Here is a 22,799-nt window from a genome sequence, read left to right on the forward strand (position 1 = left end):
AGAGAGAGGGTTTTGACGAGGCTAGTATTGACTGTCCGCCCCTGCTCCTTAAGGTAAATCCAGCAGGTCATTTCATTAAGGCCCAATTCCATGGCACTAATTTTGATTTTAGGGGCTTGACAGCTGTTGGCAGTGGAAATTGCTATGGCAGGAAAAGTGAGAGAGAAGCCTATTACCGCAGTGAAAAAAAATACAAATTGCAAAGCCTTGGTTCAAATTACTGCCACTCTGCCATCCAAAATTTGTACGCGGTCACGTTCTTGGACCTCACCTTTCGATTAGATGCATGAAAAAGGGGGAGTAGGAACAGGCGGCAATCTATTTTGGAGTAAGGGTACAAGTTGATAAATGTGGAGAAACAAATGCATGTCAATATACACATGCCTCACAATGATGCGCACTAATAAGTGACCAACAAATCCACCTCTGCACTGTAAAGAAGTGCAATGCAATGGCCGTTTAACAAATTCTTCCTCACTTGTTTGTGGGTTAATTTAGTTCTATGGTGCATTAAAACTTTACTTTGTATTATTTTTGCTTTGTGCTGCATTACATTCATACATGTTTTAACTATTGTATCCATCTCATTTACATATGCAAACATTAGAAAAAGATACAATATAACACAACTCAATAGCAAAAATTTCAGAAATGACCAAAGAATTGAATTTTGCAGTGGATATGTAGTTTTTTTGTTTGTTTTTCATGTTCTATTCTGCAGCAATTTTTCCCATAAAATGACAGTAAACCACTGGCAGCTGTAGTTGCCATCATCCTACTGTTATTTTACTGTGACTGTTACTGTGTCTACTGTAATTTACATTGCTGGTTAACGGTATATGACCGTTAAATTTATCACAGTATTTTACAGTAGAATGTGGGGTATTACAGTGTAATACTGTAATATGCTGTGGTAGTGCTGTATTCAAGTTCATGTGACGGCACTCACTGATAGGCTGACTCTTACCCATGAATTTTTGTGCAGTCATGTGAGCTAGCTAAAGCTACATCAATGTGAGGCACCTTTTCTTTTAACATAATGGCCAGTTACCTGTATAAGTGTACAAGCATAATTGTGAGCCACTATGGATCATTTTGTAAGTTTGCAAGCAAGAGACTCTGTACTGTCAGACATCACTGGTGAATGTACAAAGGGTGAGGCTAATGCACCTATCAATGCTACAATTGATGCAGATTTAGCAGCTACACACAGCCCAAACGACAGAAAACCTGAAGATATTCAGTTAATGTTCTTAAAGTGCAACTCCTTTTTATACCATATATGCACTCAGGGGGGTCCCTGCTCTATCTCTCCAAGTCCTTGGCCTGAAAAAAAAGTTGAAGACTTCTGATCTACATTAACAGTTTTTAACTGTACGTGTTACAGTACACTAAATAAGCCATTACCCGTCCTTCCTTATATAACATGACCACTGTAAGTTGGTCTGGCAGTGCAATGGACCTGACTCACAATGTGAGCTTCTAATCACCTCGCCTTGCAAGTTAATATGCAACATTAAAGTTCCAGAAGGAAGAAAAAAAAACTCTTCCTCTGATGCTATTAATTAGCAGTGCTCTATAGCTCTCAGCTTTTTGAAGCTCTCCATCTCCTTTTGTTTCACCCTCTTCTTTTCTTTCCCCTGTTTTTTGCGCGGCCTTCGTTATTGACTTTTCAATTTTCCCCTCACATCCACCCCCTTGCACTAGCTGTAGCACCAGTGCTTCTGCAGCGGTGCCCAGCCCCAACAATACCCCCAAGCCCACTCTACGAGACGCTGGCTGGGGAGCCCGGAGAGCTGGGCCAGCCCTACAGCTCCCACCAGCCCACCACTCACTCCCCACGAGACCAAAATCAAAGAGAGAGGCCCTTAAAATATAACCATGGGTATAATGAGGGTGCTCCAAAGAACAATAAGCATATACACCAAAGGAGAAAGGAGAGTAGGAGTACAAAAGAAAAAGAGAGAAAACTATAGGAATGTCGGCCTGAAAGTGTTCTCGAGACTGATGAGAGAGGGAAAAAAAACAGAATGATACTGTGCTTTGGGAGAGAGGGCAAAGGGCCACAGCCAGTGGTGATGGTAGCCGGGGCCACGCATCTATCCGACCACGTATCTGAACCCAAAACAACAAGGGGGTCTGCCGCATGCCTCTGGAGCCGAAGGGAGCCAAAGGGAGCACGACTAATTTCTGCACAACAATGGGCCTGGATGGGCGCCCACACAATGGCAGGTGCTTTGAATAGCAGCAGGGCCCTTGCAGCAGGGATCTTCTCCTCTCTCACTCCGAGGGCTCGGGCTCTGGCTTGTGTAACCTTTCATTTTCAACTGGGCTTCCTTTTGACTCATAAAGGATGAAAACGATCTCATGGGGGAGGGTGTGGGGGGGTAAAGGAGTGAGAGACAGCCAGGCCTGTGAGGCACAATTCAGATCACGTCTGTCTGTGTTTTCTCTGCATGTTATCTCCCTCTATTGCCTTCTCTCTCTCTTTTTATTTACAGTATCTCCCCCTTTTTTTCTTGTCTCACTCTGAATTTTTTTTTTCCACCACCTAATTCTCATTTTTTTTCCATCGACTGTTGCTCTGTTGTTATTTTCTTGTGTTTGTTGTGCCGCTGTCGGGCTGTCCTGTAGGCCATGATGCAGTGGTAAAGGCAGTTTTCCCCCCACCTTAAGAGCATTCTTTCCGGGGTCACAAGGTCAGGCTTCACAGATGTCTCCTGCAGACACTCAGTTGTCTAAGGACTGCATCCCTGGGAGTAAGCATTCGCACTAAACAATGCACCCCCCCCCCCCCCTCTCCTCACTTTGGAAAATGTTAAATGTTTTTTCTTTTTTTGTCTTCCCTTTTTCATTGTTTTATTTTTGAATGAAGCAACGGAGCGAGTGCAATTTTTTCCAAGGTGGAGGTTTTTTGTGTTTAGATAATAAAAGAAAGCACTGGTTATCACAAGATAGTGTTGTTTTCAGGCTGCTTTCATTCTTTTAAACACTCCCCGTCTCCCTAAGTTTCCTGCGATTGTTCTAATGGGGCCTTAGTCATCCTTGCCTGATGGCGAAGGGAAAGATGCTTTTAAAGGTCTTTTCTTTTTTCTTTTTTTTTCTCTCAGTGCGTGTTGCCAGGAGAGGAAAAATGAAAACATGTAGTAACTGTCCTGAAATCCACACTGAGAGACAGATACAAGAAGCCCTTGAGTAAGCAGGGCAGAAGCCAAACAAAGAGCAACCCCTAAATGAACAGAAAGACAATATTTGAACTAGAACATCTCTGCGTAGCCTCAATCTCAACAAAAATTGTATAGAAGAGAATTCCTGTGCCAAATGGCTTTCATTAAAGGGAAATCAGCTTCTGCTTTTTTTAAGGGGGGCGGAGCGTGACACTGGTAAAAGAGAGGAGATTGCAGCATTTAACATGCAAGTTGTGCCTCAGAACATGGGAAAGTGTGTAATTGGAACAACATTTTAAAAAATCCAGGCACAGAGCTATCCCTGAATATCTTACTCCTTTTCATCTCCCTTGTTCCTTTTTCTCTTCCTTTTCGTTTGATATGGTGCTCTCACTTCCCCCTCCAAACATCTTCTCTGTATTCTGCAAATTGATAACCCTCTAAATGAATTATGGTAAATGCATAATGAAGGTTTTCTCAGCTTCAGCCCTGCAGCCAGCCAGGATGGAGCATCTCGTTTGGCATGTTTGATTCGTTTTGTTGCGCATTTAGCCCCAGTGTTCCTTCAGAGTGTTCACTGCTTGGGGCATGTAAATAAGAAATTATCCTTGCTGACTAACATGGCTAATACCTCCTCTGGGGTAATCAAAAATTATTAGACGTTCGCTTCCAATAAACATTAGGGCTCATGGCACTAACCACTGTCAAATCGCTCACCTCCGCCTGCTCCCCAATAGCCATAAAATGGGTGAACAAAAGTGATCAGGTGTGGAAAAAGCACTCTGGCTACATGGAAACTGCAAGACCGCGGGACTGCTATTATGCTTAAAAAAGCAGCCCTTGGCTTTAAGAGTCATTAAAGCATGTACTAGAGTGGGAATCAGACTAGAAAATGAGCTTATCTTGCATAATGCCCTCAAAAGCTTTGCATAAACGTGAAAGATGTGCGCGTGAAAATCAGCGGCAGAGAGGGAAGAACTCGGATTGTAACACACTTCCTTTATCATCCTCCCACTCTCTTGGACGGTGGCAGCATGGTTAAAGCACTACCTGTAGGGTATAGCTGCGTCGCTCGGTTCCAAATATGCTTCAGTGTGTAAACCCCGGTTTACACAAGAGAAAACCACACAGCAAGTGAACAAGCTCGAGCTGGCCTCGCTAAGCCACTCGACTCAACCGCTCGCTGTCTTTTGGGAGGGACCTTTGCTGTGATGTGGGGTTCGGATATTAGGGGGAGGAGAATTGGGAGGGTGGGGGTGGTGGAGGAGATTAAAGAGCCAAGGGAGGCAGAAGAAAGGAAAGAAAGTAAAAGAGCACAAGGCCCATTGGTCAAACACAAAGGGGGAGAGAGGGGAAAGGACATTTGAAGTCAGGGTTAAACTCCAAATAAGCACACCTTAAACGGGTCCTGTGTAAGCTGGCAGTCAGGGGTTTTTTGGAGTTTCCCTGCAGGTGTGCCTTTGACAGACTTGGCCTCCATAACCTCTCTCTGATCTAGAATGGGGCCCGGGGTTGGACACAGAAGAAACCGGTGGCATCTCGCTGCCTCTGCCTCCCATTCTATGTCTATTACATTCACGCACGCATGCTTACACTCTCTGTAAACACACACAAACGCAAACACACTGCCAGACAAGGGGAAAACAAATCTGGTGAGGACTAGAGCAATTGGATTATCACCTCTTAAGGGTGACTTCTTGGCTGACCCCCTTCAGGCTAGCCTTCTGAAACAAGACGGAAAATTTCCTGGGAAAACACTCTCCCTTTAAAGAACTGAAGCAGTGTCATCCTTGTGAAAATACAGCGGCGGCGGCTTTAATGGACGTGAAAATGCCCTTTGGGGCACGCGCTCAAATCCCTTTTAGCCATATTACATCAGACCCCTGTGCACTCCTCATCAGCACCACATGTACTGGAGTAATCAGCAAAGGCACATGGGTGTGTAAACCTACTGTATAATGAACTGACACAACAGCACTGCACTCTATCTTTGTTTTTTTTTCTAGCGCCAAAAAAACCAAGATGGAGATGGCTGAAAAGGTTTCAAAACGCGAGGCTACAAACCAGTGGGTGATGTCACAGTAGCTACTTCTATTATTTTTACAGTCTATGGTCTCATTTGGGGTTTTTACTACAGTTTGTGACACACGTCCTCTTGCCCGTTAATGCTCAGCGCTGTGTTATGTCATGGATACATTGTCAACAAACCAACTTGCCAACAGTTTGTAAAGCTGGGTAAGAGATGCATGCCCAAAAGAGAAGCCCAAAGTTCTGATTGAAAGAAGAACACCTACTTTAAACATTGTAAAGACTTGGATATCAACAGGTTTTCAGATAAATATAACAATATCACCTGTTTCAAGAAGGCGGTTGATGGAATGAAAGAGGGAGACTGTGCTCACATGCTCACAAGTCCACCAACAGCAGGAAACTATAAACTAATAATGAGTGGCATGTTTGGGCACATTTATCGGAGTACGTACAGCTGTATGTAAACATGAATATCATCATGTGAAATCATCACTTTCATTAGCCATGTAAACGGCTAAGTAGGAATACTGTCTTTTTCAAAATGAGGGAAAAACAATTATTTTGTGCATGTAAACATAGTCACTGTATCTCAATCATGATTACTTCCTTGCAACACCTTTTTTCTTTCTGCTTTTCAATTACGCTCACCTCACTTCCAAATATGCCACTCTTCATCTCAGAGGAAGAGAGAAAAAGAAAGAGAGAAAAAAAAGTCTCCCCCAAGCTTTCCCCTTAATGGCGCAAAACAGACATTCTCCTCAGCTGCTGTCAGAATAATCTGGGTAATTTTTTCCCTATGTCCTCCAAACATTAGTTTGCACATTAGGCTGACCCAGATAATGCGCCTTTCCTGCTGTGTGGGACCCAGTTTCTGGCCAAGCTAGGCCAGGCTGGGCTGGGCCGGGTCGCGCCGGGGGCCTGTTCATGATTATGGACCAGAGGGACCAGGCCCCAGTTGGAGCCGAGAGTGGAGTGGAAAGAAGGAGACGATAAGAGGAAGAGCGAGAAACAGGAGAAAGCTCAAGCTGCAGTGTGGATGGAGTGGTGGTGATGTTGTGGGTAGAGGGACTATGTTACTGGAAGTGGAGCTGACTCTACTGGCAGCCCGCATCCTTTTACAATTCCTTTTGCTTTTGCTGTTTTTCATGTGTTTTTCCTCTTATGATCTATACACTCTAAGAACGCAACACAGGGTCAGGAGAAACACAGACTTTAAAAAAAAAGGAAGAGAGAGCGAGAGAGCGGAAGGGAGGAAGGAAGGAGGGAGCTGAGGGAGCTGATCATTCTCTTTAATCACATTTTGGATGAGGGCCAGGTAGTCTGCGGTACTGAGAGCGAGACAGAGAGGGGTGAGAGAGGAGAGGAGTGTGAGGGAGGGTGGGAGAAAGAGAGAGAGAGATGGAGGAATAAATGGAAAGGGAGAGAGAGGATGAGAAAAGGACTTATGGAGAGAGGGAGAGAGGGGATGAGCCTGAGAGCAGAGCCCCTTGAAACAGCTTCAAGTGCAGCAGCGCTTAAGCAAGAGTGCACATATGCCCACACGTACTATATGTGTGTGCAGGAGGGGAGAGAGTGACAGCCGTTCCCGTAAATGCCCGCGAATGCTGAATCCAGCAAGAATCTGGTGTTAGAGCAGAGGCAGGGAGAGATCCATTTTAAAACTATGTGCATTAACTATACTTTTCCCCATAGATTAAGCACTCGGCATGAATAATTTAGCCTCTCTTATGCTAATGGGATCATGAAAGTATCCCCTCCGTACCATGTTTTCTCCCCCTCCACAGCAAACTCTTCTCAGCTTTCAACAATGGCCCTGCCCCTTCCCAACAAACCATCAGACAGACACACTGTTTTCACAGCAGACACCTGACTAACATGGGGCTGACATGTAGTGACAAGGCTAGAATTGCACATAGCTTCTTGAGAAACACTGTTATCCTCATTAGCTTTTTTTCTGTTTAAGCGCACTTGCTGATTGCGAGACATTGCACGTTATAGGTTGAATGGCTACACTTGGTGTAATGTTTATTTGATTGCTGTTGCCATTGAGCTGCTTGTTTAAAGTGGTTCCTCTTACACTTTCTGCTCCACTGTGGTTCTCTGTGTGAGGGGAAGTGGACACATCCTGTGTGTTTATGTGTTTCTTCGGCCCTTTTATTTTCACTAAAATATACCCGAGCACACATTTACAACGCACACACACCCTTGTTGCTTCAGCATTGTGTTGTGGTGAGGTGGGGGCACTGTGTAAAAATTATCAGTGCTCCAACAGCTGGGAGTGAGAGCCATGAAACAGCAGGGCTTGGGTCTGCTTTATTGTTTATCTGTTGTTTATGGGCCAGTGTTCAGCTTTAATTACTACACTAAATTAAACTCTAACAGGCACTTAGAGGGAACCAGCTAACACACACACACACATACACACACACACTGTATATTTTCTATACACAGACACACCTCGCTGATCACTCCAGAGCCGAGGTATAAAACGCAACAAGGCTTCCATCTTGCGTTTAGCGCAGACTCTGCTGATCTTTCTGTTGTGGTTACATTTTTTTCAGCTCACTCATTTTTGGATCTTCTTGAGCCTTAAGTGTAGCTATAAAAAAAAAATACACACAAGAGAAAGCAAAGCCAAAGGTCTGGAAAATGCCAGATTCAACAGGCCTTCATGCTCTCTGGGCGGACACACGAAGTCGTGTCCCCACCAGGAATGACCCCCCTCTGGTGAGCTCAACCACAAAGACCTTGCTGAGTGGGGCCCCTGGCCAGGGCCAAGGGAGCTCACCACACTCCCCACGCATACACACACACACACTCACACACAAATGTACCACAATACCATCAAGCGCAGCATGCTCCCTTGGAGCCGAACACTCAAGCTTTCCCTCTCTTCCTCCCTTCCTCTCCATCTCTGCCTCTCTGGGTCTCTCTGGGGAGTCTGTCTATCCGCAGAGCGTGGGGATTGTTCAATTGCTGAGAAAATGTACAAAATGCTTTCTCCTCTCTTCTGTTGAGCCTTTTCCATCTCCAGCAGAATTGTACAGAAAGCCCCTTTTGCTCACCACTCAAGATGTCAACGTGGATTTTGGTCTTCATGCATAGCTAATAATTACAAGTGTGGACTGGAGCTGAGGCACACTCAGACACACACATATACATACCTACCGTGCTGAATCAGTGTTGAGGATTTACAGTTCATGACTGAGTGCATACTGTGTTTGGTGTGGGCATGAGTACTTCATCCTGCTGCTTCATCACACTTTTGGGTGTTTGAACATATTACGGACACCTGCTTGGAAACGAGTGCTATCTTAAGGCACGCACATTCATCAAGTTTAACTCCCTGCAACTGATGTCTCTGATGTTTCAAGATAAGCTTGGAGGAGCTCCAGAAGGACTGTTAATCAAAATGATGTGCAAGCAGGGCCAATGAAGTTATTGTGTGCTACATTTTTGAACCGTCTCCCGTAAACCGCGGCTGTTTGTTTATCTAGCAAGAACATAGGGAGTCACTCTCTAAGAGTCAGTAAGTGAGAGTGCAGAATTTGCCCGGAGGGTGATAATTCATATTTTCTTTTTTTGGAGGGAAATTCTGAGGAAAAGGGAAAAAAAGTCAGTTAAGAGCGAGGTGGGGAGGTTACTGATCTGAGTATTTTACTGAAACCTTTTTCATATGTGTCAGAACCTTAACTGGCAGTCTTTACTCACAGCTGTGAGCATGCTTCACCTTGGTTTACGGATTGACAATAAATTATTCCACAAGAGGGGCAATACATATTTGCACACTTGTTAAATTGTTTTTTGGCACCCGTTCAGAGCAATGCTTGATGCTGAGATACTAAGCTGAAGAATGTGGAAGTGAATTCTGTTCACTGAGCCCATCTTGAGTTGTATGCACTGTATATACAGCACTAAAAAGGTAAAGGAAGGAAAGGTAAGGAAAAGGGAAGCAAGTTAAAACTTTTTACTTCTTACAACCATTTTGGGGAGAAATTGAGTCACATTCAACACAAGGATGCCTCTGGATCAATTTTGAAGTAAATGTTTTTCAAGTCACAGGCCGACATACAACACATCTTTCAAGATGGAAGATGGTGGAAGAAAGTTGATGTTTTTCTTGGCAGCTGAAACCAAAAAGCACCTCACTCTTTCTCCCTCTCCTCCCCTTTCTCTCTCTCTCTCCCATCCATTCTGTCTTCCTCAACTGATCCACATCGTCACCCCTTTTAACAGGGGCCAAGCTGTTAAAGACCCCATTACTGAAGTGAAGCACACATTTCACATTTTCTCTGTGGACTCGTGAGTGTGGACTACAAATTTTATGTGGAAATGTATTGAGATAGGAGGCGAGTTCATGCGTGGAGTGGAGGGAGAGGGAGGGAGAGGAGGGGATAAGGTGGAGAGGTTGGGGAGGGAAGGGTGCTCTGTCAGAATGGAAGGGCCAGAGTCGGGAGTCAGCGAGCGCTTCAAGCGTTAACGTAATTGCAAGAATGTGAAAAATGAGGCGGCGGGGCTCCCGAGCGGAGCGAAAGGTCAGAGCATGCCTCACACAAAACAACTGGCTGGAGGACGGCCTCATTAGACCATTAAATCAGCTGCCCTCTCTCTCTCTCTTTTTCTTGCTCTGCATACTTTTTCACCTTCTCTACTCTTTCACCTCTAGACTCTCTTTTTAAATATCTGCCTCTATTCTATACTTTGTTTCTACCATGAAAGATCTAGCAGTTAGCGCTCTTAAGCGTAGGTCAGGCTCTGGCCCCTGATCTAGTCCAAGCCTATCTTGGCCCGGTGCACGGTGCTGTACCGTAACTGTCTTTGGCCCGTATTGATCCACTGTTACTGGATACGGTGGGGAGAGGAGTCGATAAGTGCTCTGTGGATTACAGGTCACTTGTACTTATGTGTGTAAGATAATCAATAGGCAGTGCATTTCTTTCTCTCATCCTGCCCCCTCCTCTCTCTGTTGTTCCTGCAGTCTTCATCTCCCATGCAATTGCAAAGATGAGTGCAAAAACTCCACCTCTGCTTTGTCTTCCAACCTGCAATTATAAGTGTCTTAAGTACTTCAATATCAGACAATTCAACATCTAATTTGCAGCAATTTCTCTCATTTTTTCTGCAATTGTTCCTTTGCTTTGCTCACCATGCAGGGAGCAGGTAAAAGAAGACTATTCCAAATTAGGATCAAACAAGTGTCACGTAATTGTACATCATTCCTTGATTATGCTTCTACTGTCAAACAAACATATCCTACAGCTTAGCCAAAGCCTAGCTATCATCAACTAGCCTGACAACAGCCTTGTGATCCAACTAGTCCTGACACAGCCAACCGCAGAGGTCTCCTGCAGCCCTCAGTCTGTGGTCAGTAATGGTTCAACTGCAGCTTCTGTCTGAAGAGAAGTTGATTTAAACAGCCCCACCACAGACGCACATCCCATCAATACATTTGATTGCTTATCGGCTAAACGATAGCTTCAAACGGGACGCGACAAGCGGCTTTGCTCTGTGAGCGAGCTGTTATGAGTGTGTATCTGAGCGTGTTTGTGTGTGTAGACGGTGTGATGAAATTTCATGCAAAACCGTGGACACTGCCAGAGGGCACACACACACACACACACACACACACGGATACAGAAAGAGACACACACACACACACACACACACACACACACACTCTGCTGCCGCCAGTGAAAGGAGATCTTGGTGCATTCAAAACAAGAGGAAGACAAGAAAGGAAAGGCCAAGAGCTCATCATCTGTTCTCTCCAGCTGCATTTAATAAACAATTTTAACCTTGCGACGTATTGATGCTCGTCCTCACCTCTAAATTCAGCTAACAGCGTCTGCTTTTGATAATTTACATGTCAAAATTTGATAGCGACCGTGACAAAACTACAAGGCAGATAGCTGACTTGCACAAGCTATCTGTAATAATTTCAAATACATTTGTTTTGAAATGCATTATTGCTGTTTGGCAGGTCGTGTACTAGATAACAGAAGGCTCACTGAGACATAATTAGGGGCTGTTGTGTGCACAAAGTTAATATGGTTTAAATGCAAGCAAGAACTGGCAGAAATATAGTATTAATCACCGCCTTTTGTTCAGCTCTGTAAATAGCAACATTTTTGGAAAGCCCTTTTCTAGGTTGGTGTATTACAGTGGCTTGCATTTGCGTGCAAGTGTAACAGTGGATAAGCATGTTCATTTTTAGGTGTGACTATGTGTTTACATGGACGCCAGTCAAAAAGCGGGATAATCCAGTGTGCATAAGGAGGGACTGGGACATGTGTGTATAGAGAGATGTGCCATCTATTCAGTGTAGATCTCACATTAGACAGGGTTAAAGTGAAGTGTTGGCAACTCTACCCATGCATGATGATTAATATGTCCCGCATGGACCTGTGCCTGTGTATGTTTATGTGTGCTTGAGTGCAGAAGTGCTTGCATGTGTATATGTATGTGTGTGTGCATATGCATGCCCATTTCTGTGCTGGCTCACCTTGTTCGCTGCTGTTGTCACCGCTCTGTGAAGCGTGTCCCCCGCTGGAGGGCCCCGGTGTGCCGGCTGAGTGTGTGGAGGTGGCGTCATCATGGTCTCTCCAGGAAGCTGGGTTCTGAGGTTTGAAAAGAGAGAAAGCGAGCGTGGGATCCATCCATCCATCCGTGCATCCATCCACATTCCCCCGTCCAAACCGCAAACCAGGAGCAGAGAGAGCAGGAAGGGGGGGGGGGGGGGGGACAGAGAAAGAGCGAGACCATATGAGTGTGCTGGAAAAGTGAGTGACATCTGTAAGAGTCTACAGGCACTGTGAAGGTCCTTGGCCTGCTTACATTCTCCTGGCAGGGCGAAGAGCCCCATCGCCTTATTCCCAGCTAGCAGACAATCAGGGATGCCACTAAAATCATAGACGAACAGAAAGTAACTAATGCACTAAAGCAGCTGGCAATAAGTCAAAACACTGTAATCAAAGTGTTTCATTAATGCATGAGAGCAAAACGCAGCACTGTTAATGTGGCGTCTGATTTTGAACGTTGCAAGTGGAGCACTTGTGAGTAATTGTCTAAACACACATGGCAGAACCCAGTGGAGTTCGTTTATACCATAACCAATTGAGACTTCCGTGTCAAGTGAGAAATATAGAGGTAAAAAGTCCAAACACACCACAGCCGCCATTAATCATTACCACTGTCAGAAATGAAAATAAGATATGACAGTGATTCTCCCGCTAATCTGCCAAAAATGTGCACACGCCCACACCGACGTACACACACGCCCACAGAGGGCCTGCAGAAATACACTTACGCACACATGCTAATGACATAATAGAGCAAGAAGTATAAACACACATGCACACACACTCACTTTTCTATATACAAACACATGCTGGAAAAAAGTGTTAAATCTCTGCTGGATAACTTCAAAGAAATGTCCATAAACAAATTCATAGCTTTTTAAGGCGTCTTTCTTTTTTTCCTTCCCCTGCTCATTTTCTCTCCTTCTCCTCCTCTTCTCTTTCCTGGTCATTCCCACTGCCCTGTCGGTACACACAGGGAAACAGGATTTTCTACTGTACAGGAAAGGCTTTATCAGTGCCACATGAAGGCAGGCTGGAGGTGGAATTTCCTCTGCCATTCAAGCAATAGAGGGACAGACTGATCACGTCATTTACTACACTCACAATCCAACACACAAAGTTGATACAGTTTCATAGCTCACACAGCCCCAGCTAGTCTTTCCCAATTTAACCTGTCACCTGAGCACGATGACAAAATGTTGGCGAACGTAAGCTCAGCGTTGTCTGGGGCCCTTCGAGAGAAGCGGCCCCTTGAGCAGAGCCCAAGCCAAACAAACACAGGCCTGCACCAAGGCTTCCCACAAACCTCAACCCACTTCTCAGTTCCCGCTATGGGTTTTTTTTCTTCTCCCTCAAACACACACAAACACATATACATACATACGAAAGCAGGGGGAAAATGTACACAGAATATTCCAAGAAAGAGACCATTTTTTACCATTTTGTCTAACTTCAGTTCCTGATGAACTTCTTTTCCCTAAGCCCCCGCCAGAGAGGAGCCTGCTCTGCCTGCTTTTGGTGCCCCAGTCAGAGTGAGCTGTACTGGTGGAGGACAGACAGGATTGCGCCTGGAGACTACTGGAGGTTTGCAGGGAAACAGAGGATATAAGACAAGCGGCTGCCGAGCTCCCCTGGGTGCGCAGTCCTGATGTGCTGCTGCTTGTTCTGCTGCGGAGGCGAGGCTGCTGCTATTGCCTGTGAGCAAGGCCCTTTTATCTGCTAAGTTTTTTGGGGAAGGAGGGCTGTTTTCTCAAACAGCTTGGAGCTGAAAACAGCAGACAGAAACACACAAGGCCCTTCAGACCCTCCGCTCCACTCAAGGCCCTCTCAGCGTCAGCTGTTCACCGGATGGCAATCAGATAAAGAGCCTGGAGAATTGCTCAGAAGAGGGGTGCGAAGACAGGGTGAACAATAGCCCCGTGCGTGGGTTTGAGCCCTCCAGAGTGAGCAGAGGGAGAAGTGTCCCCGCTCTGGAGAGGGTTGGATGATTGTGATGTGTTCACTCTCTGGCCCTCTGATCGACACATGGCGTACTTCATGGGAACTGTTATTCTCAACGCAGCATATGCTGAGTAAAATTACTAATGTGGGAAAAGGCAATCAACCCTCTGAAAACAGTCTAATTCTGTCCTATGGAACAAGGAGGTAAAAATCCCAGACTCCCAGAGAGCATAATGTATTTAGGCAGAGCGGCTCTCCGAACGGGCTGTTGTTGTTCCAAGAGAAGAAAATGACTGGGTTCTACTTCCTCACACTGCCGGCAAGATGCGAGACAGACCTGAAAAACTATGCTTGCTGCTCTCACACACTCTCTCTCTCTCTCCAACACTTGCCAGCTATGGCCACAGCACGGTTTTAATGCAACAGCTGAATCGATAGGACTTAATTTAGCTATCATTGCAGAGTAATGTGTCATTTTTAATGGCGCTGGCACTAAATTAAATTCAAAGACACCTCAGCTAATGGTGTTAAAGGGAATGATATTTTGCTGTGATTTGCTACCCTGTGGCTTTAATGGGCCTGTATGCAGAGATATATATAAAGCTTTGTTATGTTGTTTCTTATTGGGTTAAAAAAAAGCAGACCGCAGCAGTTTATATGACCTACTAATACAGCAGTGCAGTATCTTTAATGAAGCACACGCTCCTCTTTTAATACCTGCGAGTCACCTCTCATTCATAACCCCTGCGTCTGCAAAACACGACAACAAATATCACAACAAAAGCGTTAACTTTCCACGCTCAACAAGGCGACAAAAGCAACAGCCTTTCCTCCACATGAATAATTTAGTGGGCCTCTCTGAGCTACGGAGGGTGCATCAGCAGACGCCGCGCAATGCAAACACACACAACCATTTTGTCACAACCCTCGTGGGTCTGATAAAGTTCAAACAAGTTGAAGAAAAAAAAACCATGTCACCCAAACAGTCTTCTTCAACCTAAACAAGAAGACAAAAAGGAAAGTGAGGAAGAAGCAAAAGAGGGAAAAAAAGGCTTGTAGCTCATGTGACTATTCCCTAAAGCTGGGCATAATTAGGAGTCAAACATGGTTCATTCCATGCTCTTCACTAATTGTGTTAAAGAGCAGTGTTACCAGGAGGAGGAGGAGGAGAACGCCAGCAAGCTAACGCACATACATGTGCAGGCGGGAACACACACACACACACACACACACACACACACACACACACACACAAGCACAATAGGACTAGATAGAGAATAAGATACAAAAGAAGCGTGGTCTCTTGGGGCAGCCTTTTCTATTTGCTGGGGTTAGCAACTGGCAGCTGATAATACAAGATGTAATTAATATAAAAGCAGGAGACAATATGGGGAGGAAGGCTTGTAGTGGAGCCAGGCCACAGGAGAGCAGGAGAATGCTGCTGTCTCCTCTGCTCCTGTCCCCTGTTTCTCATTTACAAACACCTGCCTGGCACAATCTCACTTCCCTCCCTGCACTCTGCCTACATCCCTAGGAATTTCAAATAAAATTGATTTAGCGGCATCATTGAATTTCCCTCAAATTCCCCTGGAACCCGGAGGAAAGGGAAGAAATCTGTGAGGTAGGCTGAGAACGACTAGCCTCACGTGTGTGTGTGTGTGTGTGTGTGTGTGTGTGTGTGTGTGTGTGTTGCACTGCAGCTACAGGAGTCCTGTGTGCTGAACATGTACAGAATCGCTGACGCACCAGAAAACACACACAGGACCGTAAATCATAGCGCCAGCTGACATTTCAAGACACATCTTGCTACATTAAAAAAAAAAAAAAAGTAAACAGAGAAAAAAGTCCTCACATTTTTTGTTGGGCTGAGCTCGTAATTATACACAGCCTCTTAAGAAAAGTGTGGGTACACCCCTGTTGAACAACTGAGTGTTTACAACACCCTCAATTATCTAGAATATAAAGAGTCCTTAATTTAGCAGCTAATAATTCACCGGAGCGTGTTTTAACAGACACCAGGGACTGAGTGATTATATTTATGCTGCAAAACTTTCTCTAGGGCAAAAACAACCTTTTTTGCTGTAGTGAACGGCACATTACATGACTACAGAACACACATCAAAATGATTATTCCAAAAGTAAAAATAAAACACATAAGCCGTTATAGATCATGCTACTGTCAGTTATCCTCGTAACAAATTATCCTAAAATATGAGTGTGTAAAATATGCTTAAAGGCAACTTTACTATGTACACCTGTACAATTCATAATAATACAACTGTACTGCCATCACGTGTATTTATAAGATGCCTATAATTATTGTTTTTTGTTGACACTGTCATGGAGGTGTTAATTACATTTTATGTGTTAGCATTGAGGTCATAGTTAGTGGTGACATCAAACTGTAGTGCAGTATACGGAGAGGTGTTTTGTAATATTCTGCTACCTCAAGCAAGGGTGTAGGTTTTGTTTTATGATTGGGAAAGGACATACACATATGACACCGGTTTGAAGAGCCCTCTGCTAGAAAATTTTACTAATCGAACACTTAATATCCTGCACACAGTTAACCCCCCCTCTCCCCATTTTCTCATGTATGTGGATGGAAAGGATAAAAAAATTATCCAGTCCAGTACCACCTTTAACTATGAACTCAATAATAAAAACACAGTTAAATTAAGTAAGTTTTGTACTAATGGGGGAGGGGGGGGCACAAATGACAAAAGAAATATACACCTATGTCCTCATATTATGTGAATGGCAAGGGTTAAAAAAAAGGCCATTACCATACCACTTTTAAATATGACCTCAGTAATAAAATAATTTAATTTACACATTTCTGATAATATCAATAAAACGGAACATTGTTATTTTTGTAAAGGTGATTTTTGTTTTACTGAGAGTATGTCTGTACTAACATTAACTGTATGTTGCATTTCAATACATAATCAACATACACGCATCTCATGATTCCAGAAAGACTGTCCAGCAACTGTTTTCATTGCAATCTTTAACAGCATAGTACATGCAGGGAAAGGAAGGGGAGTGTGGGAGATGCAACAAGTGAGCCGAGCCTCTCTCTCCAGCCGCGGCAGCGATGATTAGATATGCCTGCCAACAGGGCCCTGCCTCTGAGCACTAATCAAATAGGAAATGTAAGGCCAGACATCCCACCATCACAAAACAATTGTGTGGAACAGACAGAGCGGTCCAAGTCAACGCTGCACTGTTTTCATGAGAAAGTGGTGGTGTGTGTGTGTGAGGGGGGATCCAAACATACTCGGTCCCTGAGGAGAACAAAGCTAGTTGAATTAGAACACCTCCAAAACGGAGAAATTCCACGGTTCAGCAGGCCGGCTCGGCCCGAGGGCTCTCTGTCCACAGGCGGAGAGTCTGCTGCACCGTGCATAGTGACGTACAGAAACAGGACATTACTGAGCACCCATCTCGGCTGACACGCACACTAAACTACTGCATGGGCACAAGATGAACTATTACTTGGCCCAACCTGTGACATCACCATGCCTGACCAATGTGCTTACAGCCTGTAGCAGAGAATCAAATGTAAACAGAAAGCTTTTTTTTCCTCCTTCTTCCCTTTCCAGCCATGCAGGGTCAAGATAAGCTCCGCCATAACCTCTATGGGAACTACTATCACTCCCTGAGGAAAGCTCTCCAAAACAAAGCGCCGGGACCTGCAAATCCTACACACTTTTCAGTAGAACAAACCTGAAACTGTGCAGAAATTCAAAAGCGTAATGCATATGCATGGAGGAAATGAAAAGCCTTCTGCTAATATGTAAGCTTTACCGGAGAAGCGGCACAATAGCACGAGAAGACACAAAGGCTAATTCATTAGAACAGATAATATTCAGACACTGTTAATTCTATTTGCCTCCCTAATTGGATGTAGCACCGAAGAGACAGAAATTTTATTCATTAATTAAAAGACAAGAGAGCAAAGCATTGACAAGCACACACACACACACACACTGTATCAACCGTTTACAAATCTACACTGCTGTGTTTTTTTCTTTCCTTCTCTCCATCACCCTTCATGTGTAATAGAACATCTTTTTTTTTTTCTTTTCTTTTAATTGGGGATGGGGTTGATCTGAGGAGGGGTGATGAGTTAGGAAGCCTTGGGTGGGCTACATGGTTGAGATAGTCACCGCAAGCGAATAAGAGAAATCAACAGTGTCAGCAAAGGCCTCATCCTGCTCTCACTATACCATAATCCAATCATCTCTAAGACAATGCTGCATTCAAGTGTAAATAAAACTGTGCTTATTATGCTCCGCTGTCAGGTAGCAAGAGACGAGAGGAGGGAAACAGAAAGAGGTAAAAAAAAAAGGAGGGAAACACATACACACAAACAAGCTCAACGTGCCGCCTCCTTCACAGTGAAGAGCCTCATCATCTCCAGAAAAACCAACTTTCACCAAATGAGATGTAGCCCAGGGCTATATATTAAAAATGCATATCAAAGCAAAGAAAAATGGACGTGAGAGATTCTAACTAAATAAATTAGCATATCTAACTATCAAACCCCCTTTCCTCTCCCTCAATGAGAAAGCGAGGACAGAAATGAATAATAAAATAGAGCCAAATACAAATGAATAAATAAAATAAATAAATCAAGACAAGTAGGACAGGAATTGCTTTCCATCCAGCGGCACAGTTTTTGCAGCCAAATGCATTTTTGTGCATTGTTTCCGATATTCAAAACACATTTTTGGGGCATGAAAAGCTGGAACCCTTTCAATTAGACACGGATATTACTGCTGGAGAAGTTAACTATTTACTACAAGGCTTATGACGGCACTGTGCAATGATCGTTTCACTTTTTGCAATTATTATCTACACTGAAGCCTCATGAGGTGCACACATGCTCTCACACACTGTGCAAAAATAAGGCATTGTATTTTATACATGAAAGAAATAAGCTTGAGTGTGTATGTTTCCAAAATCACCCTTTGCTCAGACAGAAAGAAAAAAAAAGGAAATAAAAAAAACTCTGCTGTTTTTGTCAAATTCATCCCCAGCAATAAAAAGTTCACCAGTGCCACAGAAGTGAAATAAATCCCTCAAAACTTAAATACCTAATGAGGTGGTCAGTTCAAAATGACTCCAAGATAAATGACTTGCTGTGGAACCTTCTTTGTTTATTGCTGCTCCTGATTTGCTTTATTGGCATATCTAATTTTCTAATGATCAAAATATTTCTCCCAAAGTGGACTGATGACAAAGATGGTGTCTGAGCACTGGGAGGCACCATTGGAAATTGGCTTGAGTATCAGCCATCTGCCATGAAACTAAACAGGCTAGTTTATCTAATCTCCACAATATAAACAACAGCATGCCTCATTTCTACACTTGTGTTGGAGGACCACAATATTGCCGTTTTTGACTCAAACCGACCATCGTCATCTTCGCTCTAATTATGGTTTAATTCACCTTGTGCGGTGGTGCTGCGTGGCCGTGTAAACGCGCCGGGCTCTCAAACGGGGGGAATCCGCTGCTATTAGGCCTATAGCCAGACCCAACAGATGCAGCGCAGTGACTTTGCATAACACTTAAATCTGCTTTAATTCCTAATAGGCTTGGCCTTGTGCTGCACAGATATTCACTTGCTTGAAACAGCCCGCCCTCCACCAAAACATTAGCTTTATCACAGGCATGCAAGACGCAATAATTCACAAATATCAACTCAATAATACACTGTCAGCTCGATCCATATTGCGGGGGGGGGGGGGGGGGGGGGCTTGTGTTTATTACACCGAAAATGCACGATTTAAACCAGGGAATCGATCTTCAAATTTAAAGCTACTGTACTTCAGGTGCATATAATTGAATTCAGCATTATGGAGCCTGCAGCCATAAAACGGGGAGCAGAGGAGAGAGCCACTGCAGAGCAAACCACACGGCAATCAATACGAAACAATTAAACACATTAACATCAACAGCAATGGAAGGCCTCCAGACGAACCATCAGATGCCTTGTGAACTTGACATTGATGGTAAGCCTTTAGCTCTGAGATCTATTTCAATAGGCTACCACTTTCTCCACCTCTGCAGCAAGAAAAAAAAATCCACAGCTTTACGCGCAGACCATATCCAGCTCCCACAGCCCCCAAATATAAAGCCCTTTTCTTTTTAAATATTGGCCTAAAGCTAAAGCTTAGCGCTGATACCCTGCTTTAACGTTAAACCTGCGTAACAGATAATTGCCTCACGTTTTTTTTGCAACTCTCCATAATGCACGGCAGCGATTTGCACGCGCACACTCCACTTCACTGCACACACACACGCACGCACGCACGCACGGACGCATTATGCACGCATGACTGCCCCTAATCAAAAGACTAAAACAATAACTCAGTCTATTGTATCACATCTAGCTTTTGACCTTAGAACATCGATCGGCACATTTTCCTTGCAGAACAGAGCATGCTCTATTTACTGATGGCACAGCAGGGTCACACACACACACACACACACACACACACACACACACACACACACACACACACACCAAGCATAGGGCTAAGTAGCCTCCCCCCAAAAAAGTTGGCATTATGAGACACATCACACAAATCTGATTATCTATAAACAAGCCGATTATTCATATGCATTGTGTTTTTAAAATAATGCATGCCCCGGTGTTGTCTATCAGCAGCAGAGGCGCACGCAGAGACAAAAACAGCACGTCTCATTGTGAAAATAAAACGCTATTACTTACGTGATCTGCGAGGTTAGTCGACGATCCCGAGAGCTCTTCGTGATCTGATTTTGAGCTGCCATCCCGTTCGTCAATAACTAGATCTATTGGCATTTTTCCTTTCAAACAACTGATGTACCGGTGGCAAAAATTGTCGCAGAGCTCGTGCACCTAAGGAGGAAAAAATAAAGGAAGAAAACACCTTTTTTTCAGGATGGGGAAACAGCCAGTCCAAGAATAACTCCAATTAAGGGGCATTATCGGCGTCGAGGAAACAATAGTGAAACTGTTGCAGTGCTTATTATTCTCCTGAGACTCCAGCAACAAGTTGAACGACAAAAAAAAAAAATAATAATAAACGACATGTCGCGAGCTGGTGGAATAATAAGCAGATGAAACTAAATCTGCGGGTCAATAACAATGTGCAACGTGAGCAAAGTGGCTCACATATTTTATCAATAGTCACATATAGTTGGGTAAATAAAAATGTATATTTTATGCAAAATAAAAAACTTTCTCCCAATGCATGCCAGTTTACTTTTAAATATTATCACTGAATATTATTTATAATATTATTTGCATTGAAATACAGTGTGATTGCGCACGCATGCGTCAGAAGAAAAATTATAATATTTACCTTTTCTAATTCCAAGAGGTGAAACCGTAATACTTGTATGGCTTGTATCATCTGGAAAAAATGCAAAATACACACAATTCATATCATAAAATTTACAGCGTTCTTCTTATTTTTTTTACACAACAATATAATATGATAATCCACCCGCTATAAGAGTGCAAATACAGCCAGCAAGAGCTTTTTTTTTTAACTTAACAATGAATCTGCATTTCACAAACTAACTGGTCCACACACACTGGTCAGTCTGGTCAGTTTGATGGGAAGACTGAGCTCTGACAGCGGCAAAATGTGGTCACACAGCTTCACTTTATAACTGATCTGACATCTCTGCGGAACTTTTAATCACATGTTCACATATTTACTGCGTAATGCTGCGGACACTCCAGACAATCCCCAAAACAAGGCAAAAGCGTAAATCGCACTGAAGCGGCAATTGTCGTTATTATTGAGAGACAAGAAAGGCTTACCAAATTGTCCAACTCTGGATTTGATGAAAATAAAGGTTTTTCTGCTCGGACCTAAAATGAAACACCAAATGTTAAAGTTAGTTTGGCATGAAACGTGCGTAAAGTGTCTATTTCCGTCCTGAAATGTAGCCTGCAAGTATAATTCTCAGTGGAAATTCTGCAGAGATTATGCAATATTCATTAATCATAACAATGGAAAGTTTTATTGCAAAAAATAAATATGAAGCAGGGAGAAAACTATGCGCCATGACGCAGCCAACATCTACAATATATGTATTCTTTTACATATAAATATATATATATTTCTAGATTGACCTGTTTGGCAAAGACTGCAATGTCCTCATTGAAGGAGTCTGAGGAGCAGACATCGCCGCCTGCTACGCCGGGCTCCCTCGGAGTACACGTCGCCAACTCGCACTTCTCAAAAACCAGTGCGAGCAGTGGGAATAAAGGGTGACTGCAAGAAGGAAACACAGCCTGAGTACAAGCAGCACACCGGCTCCACAATGCCCACTGCAAAAAATACCCAAGCAACCTGCACATGAGACGGCTCCCTAACCCTAATAATTCTTACTTTACATAAAACAACTGACAAACATAACAGTTTGGATGAGATAATTTTACTTTTACTCCGCGGAAGTTTTTACACACTTGCTTTTAAAAAAGGACCGCGTTTTAATATAATGCAGACAACAACTAAAACAATAAAATCTGTATTTAAGGTTCTTTTTAGAAGCTGGTTGCAATGTGTAAACATGTATCTGGAACATTGTTATTCCTCGCTTTTTGACAAATCGGAGGATTTTAGACTAAATGTGATATTAATCGTCCTGCTGAGACTGACATTTTTTGCAGTGCAAACAAGAAACGGCTGAGAAGAACAAAACTTTACAAAAAATAAGATTGACACACTCTACAGCAGTCAGTGGGAGTTTAGAGAAATTTAAAGTCTGAAAAAAATAAGTGAAATAATAATTTTGCAGTAACACTAAATAACGTGCTGGGGGACCGAGGTCTTTACTAATAAAATTATAGCCTTAAAAGTAAACCAGGGGTGAATAAAAAAACAAGTCTAACTATCGTTTAATCCACGTAATGAGACAAACAGTCACTAAATAATTTTTAAAAACTAAATTACAATTTCAAAATATAAATGCTATTTCGAGAACAAACGTTAACTTTATAAATTGTTTTCAATTTCTTAGTTTATGTCATTTAATTTTGTGTCAGTATTAAACATGAATTCCGCGTGTGAAA

General features: G+C 43.4%; 1 protein-coding gene across 5 annotated transcripts in view; it reads right to left on the reverse strand.

Annotated features, from left to right (window-relative positions):
* meis2a (Meis homeobox 2a) overlaps nucleotides 1-22,799 on the reverse strand; it is an 89,689-nt gene that overhangs the window by 64,211 nt on the left and 2,679 nt on the right. For all 5 annotated transcript variants that reach the window (XM_042500276.1, XM_042500278.1, XM_042500275.1 and 2 more), the window contains exons 4-8: nucleotides 21,858-21,999; nucleotides 21,543-21,593; nucleotides 21,076-21,126; nucleotides 20,460-20,609; nucleotides 11,701-11,815 (exon numbers count right to left, since the gene is read on the reverse strand). In XM_042500276.1, the coding sequence (XP_042356210.1) occupies nucleotides 11,701-11,815; nucleotides 20,460-20,609; nucleotides 21,076-21,126; nucleotides 21,543-21,593; nucleotides 21,858-21,999 (509 nt within the window). The remainder of the gene's footprint in view (nucleotides 1-11,700; nucleotides 11,816-20,459; nucleotides 20,610-21,075; nucleotides 21,127-21,542; nucleotides 21,594-21,857; nucleotides 22,000-22,799) is intronic.

The sequence above is a fragment of the Plectropomus leopardus genome, chromosome 14 (assembly GCF_008729295.1).
Source record: "Plectropomus leopardus isolate mb chromosome 14, YSFRI_Pleo_2.0, whole genome shotgun sequence".
Classification (NCBI taxonomy): Eukaryota; Metazoa; Chordata; class Actinopteri; order Perciformes; family Serranidae; genus Plectropomus; species Plectropomus leopardus.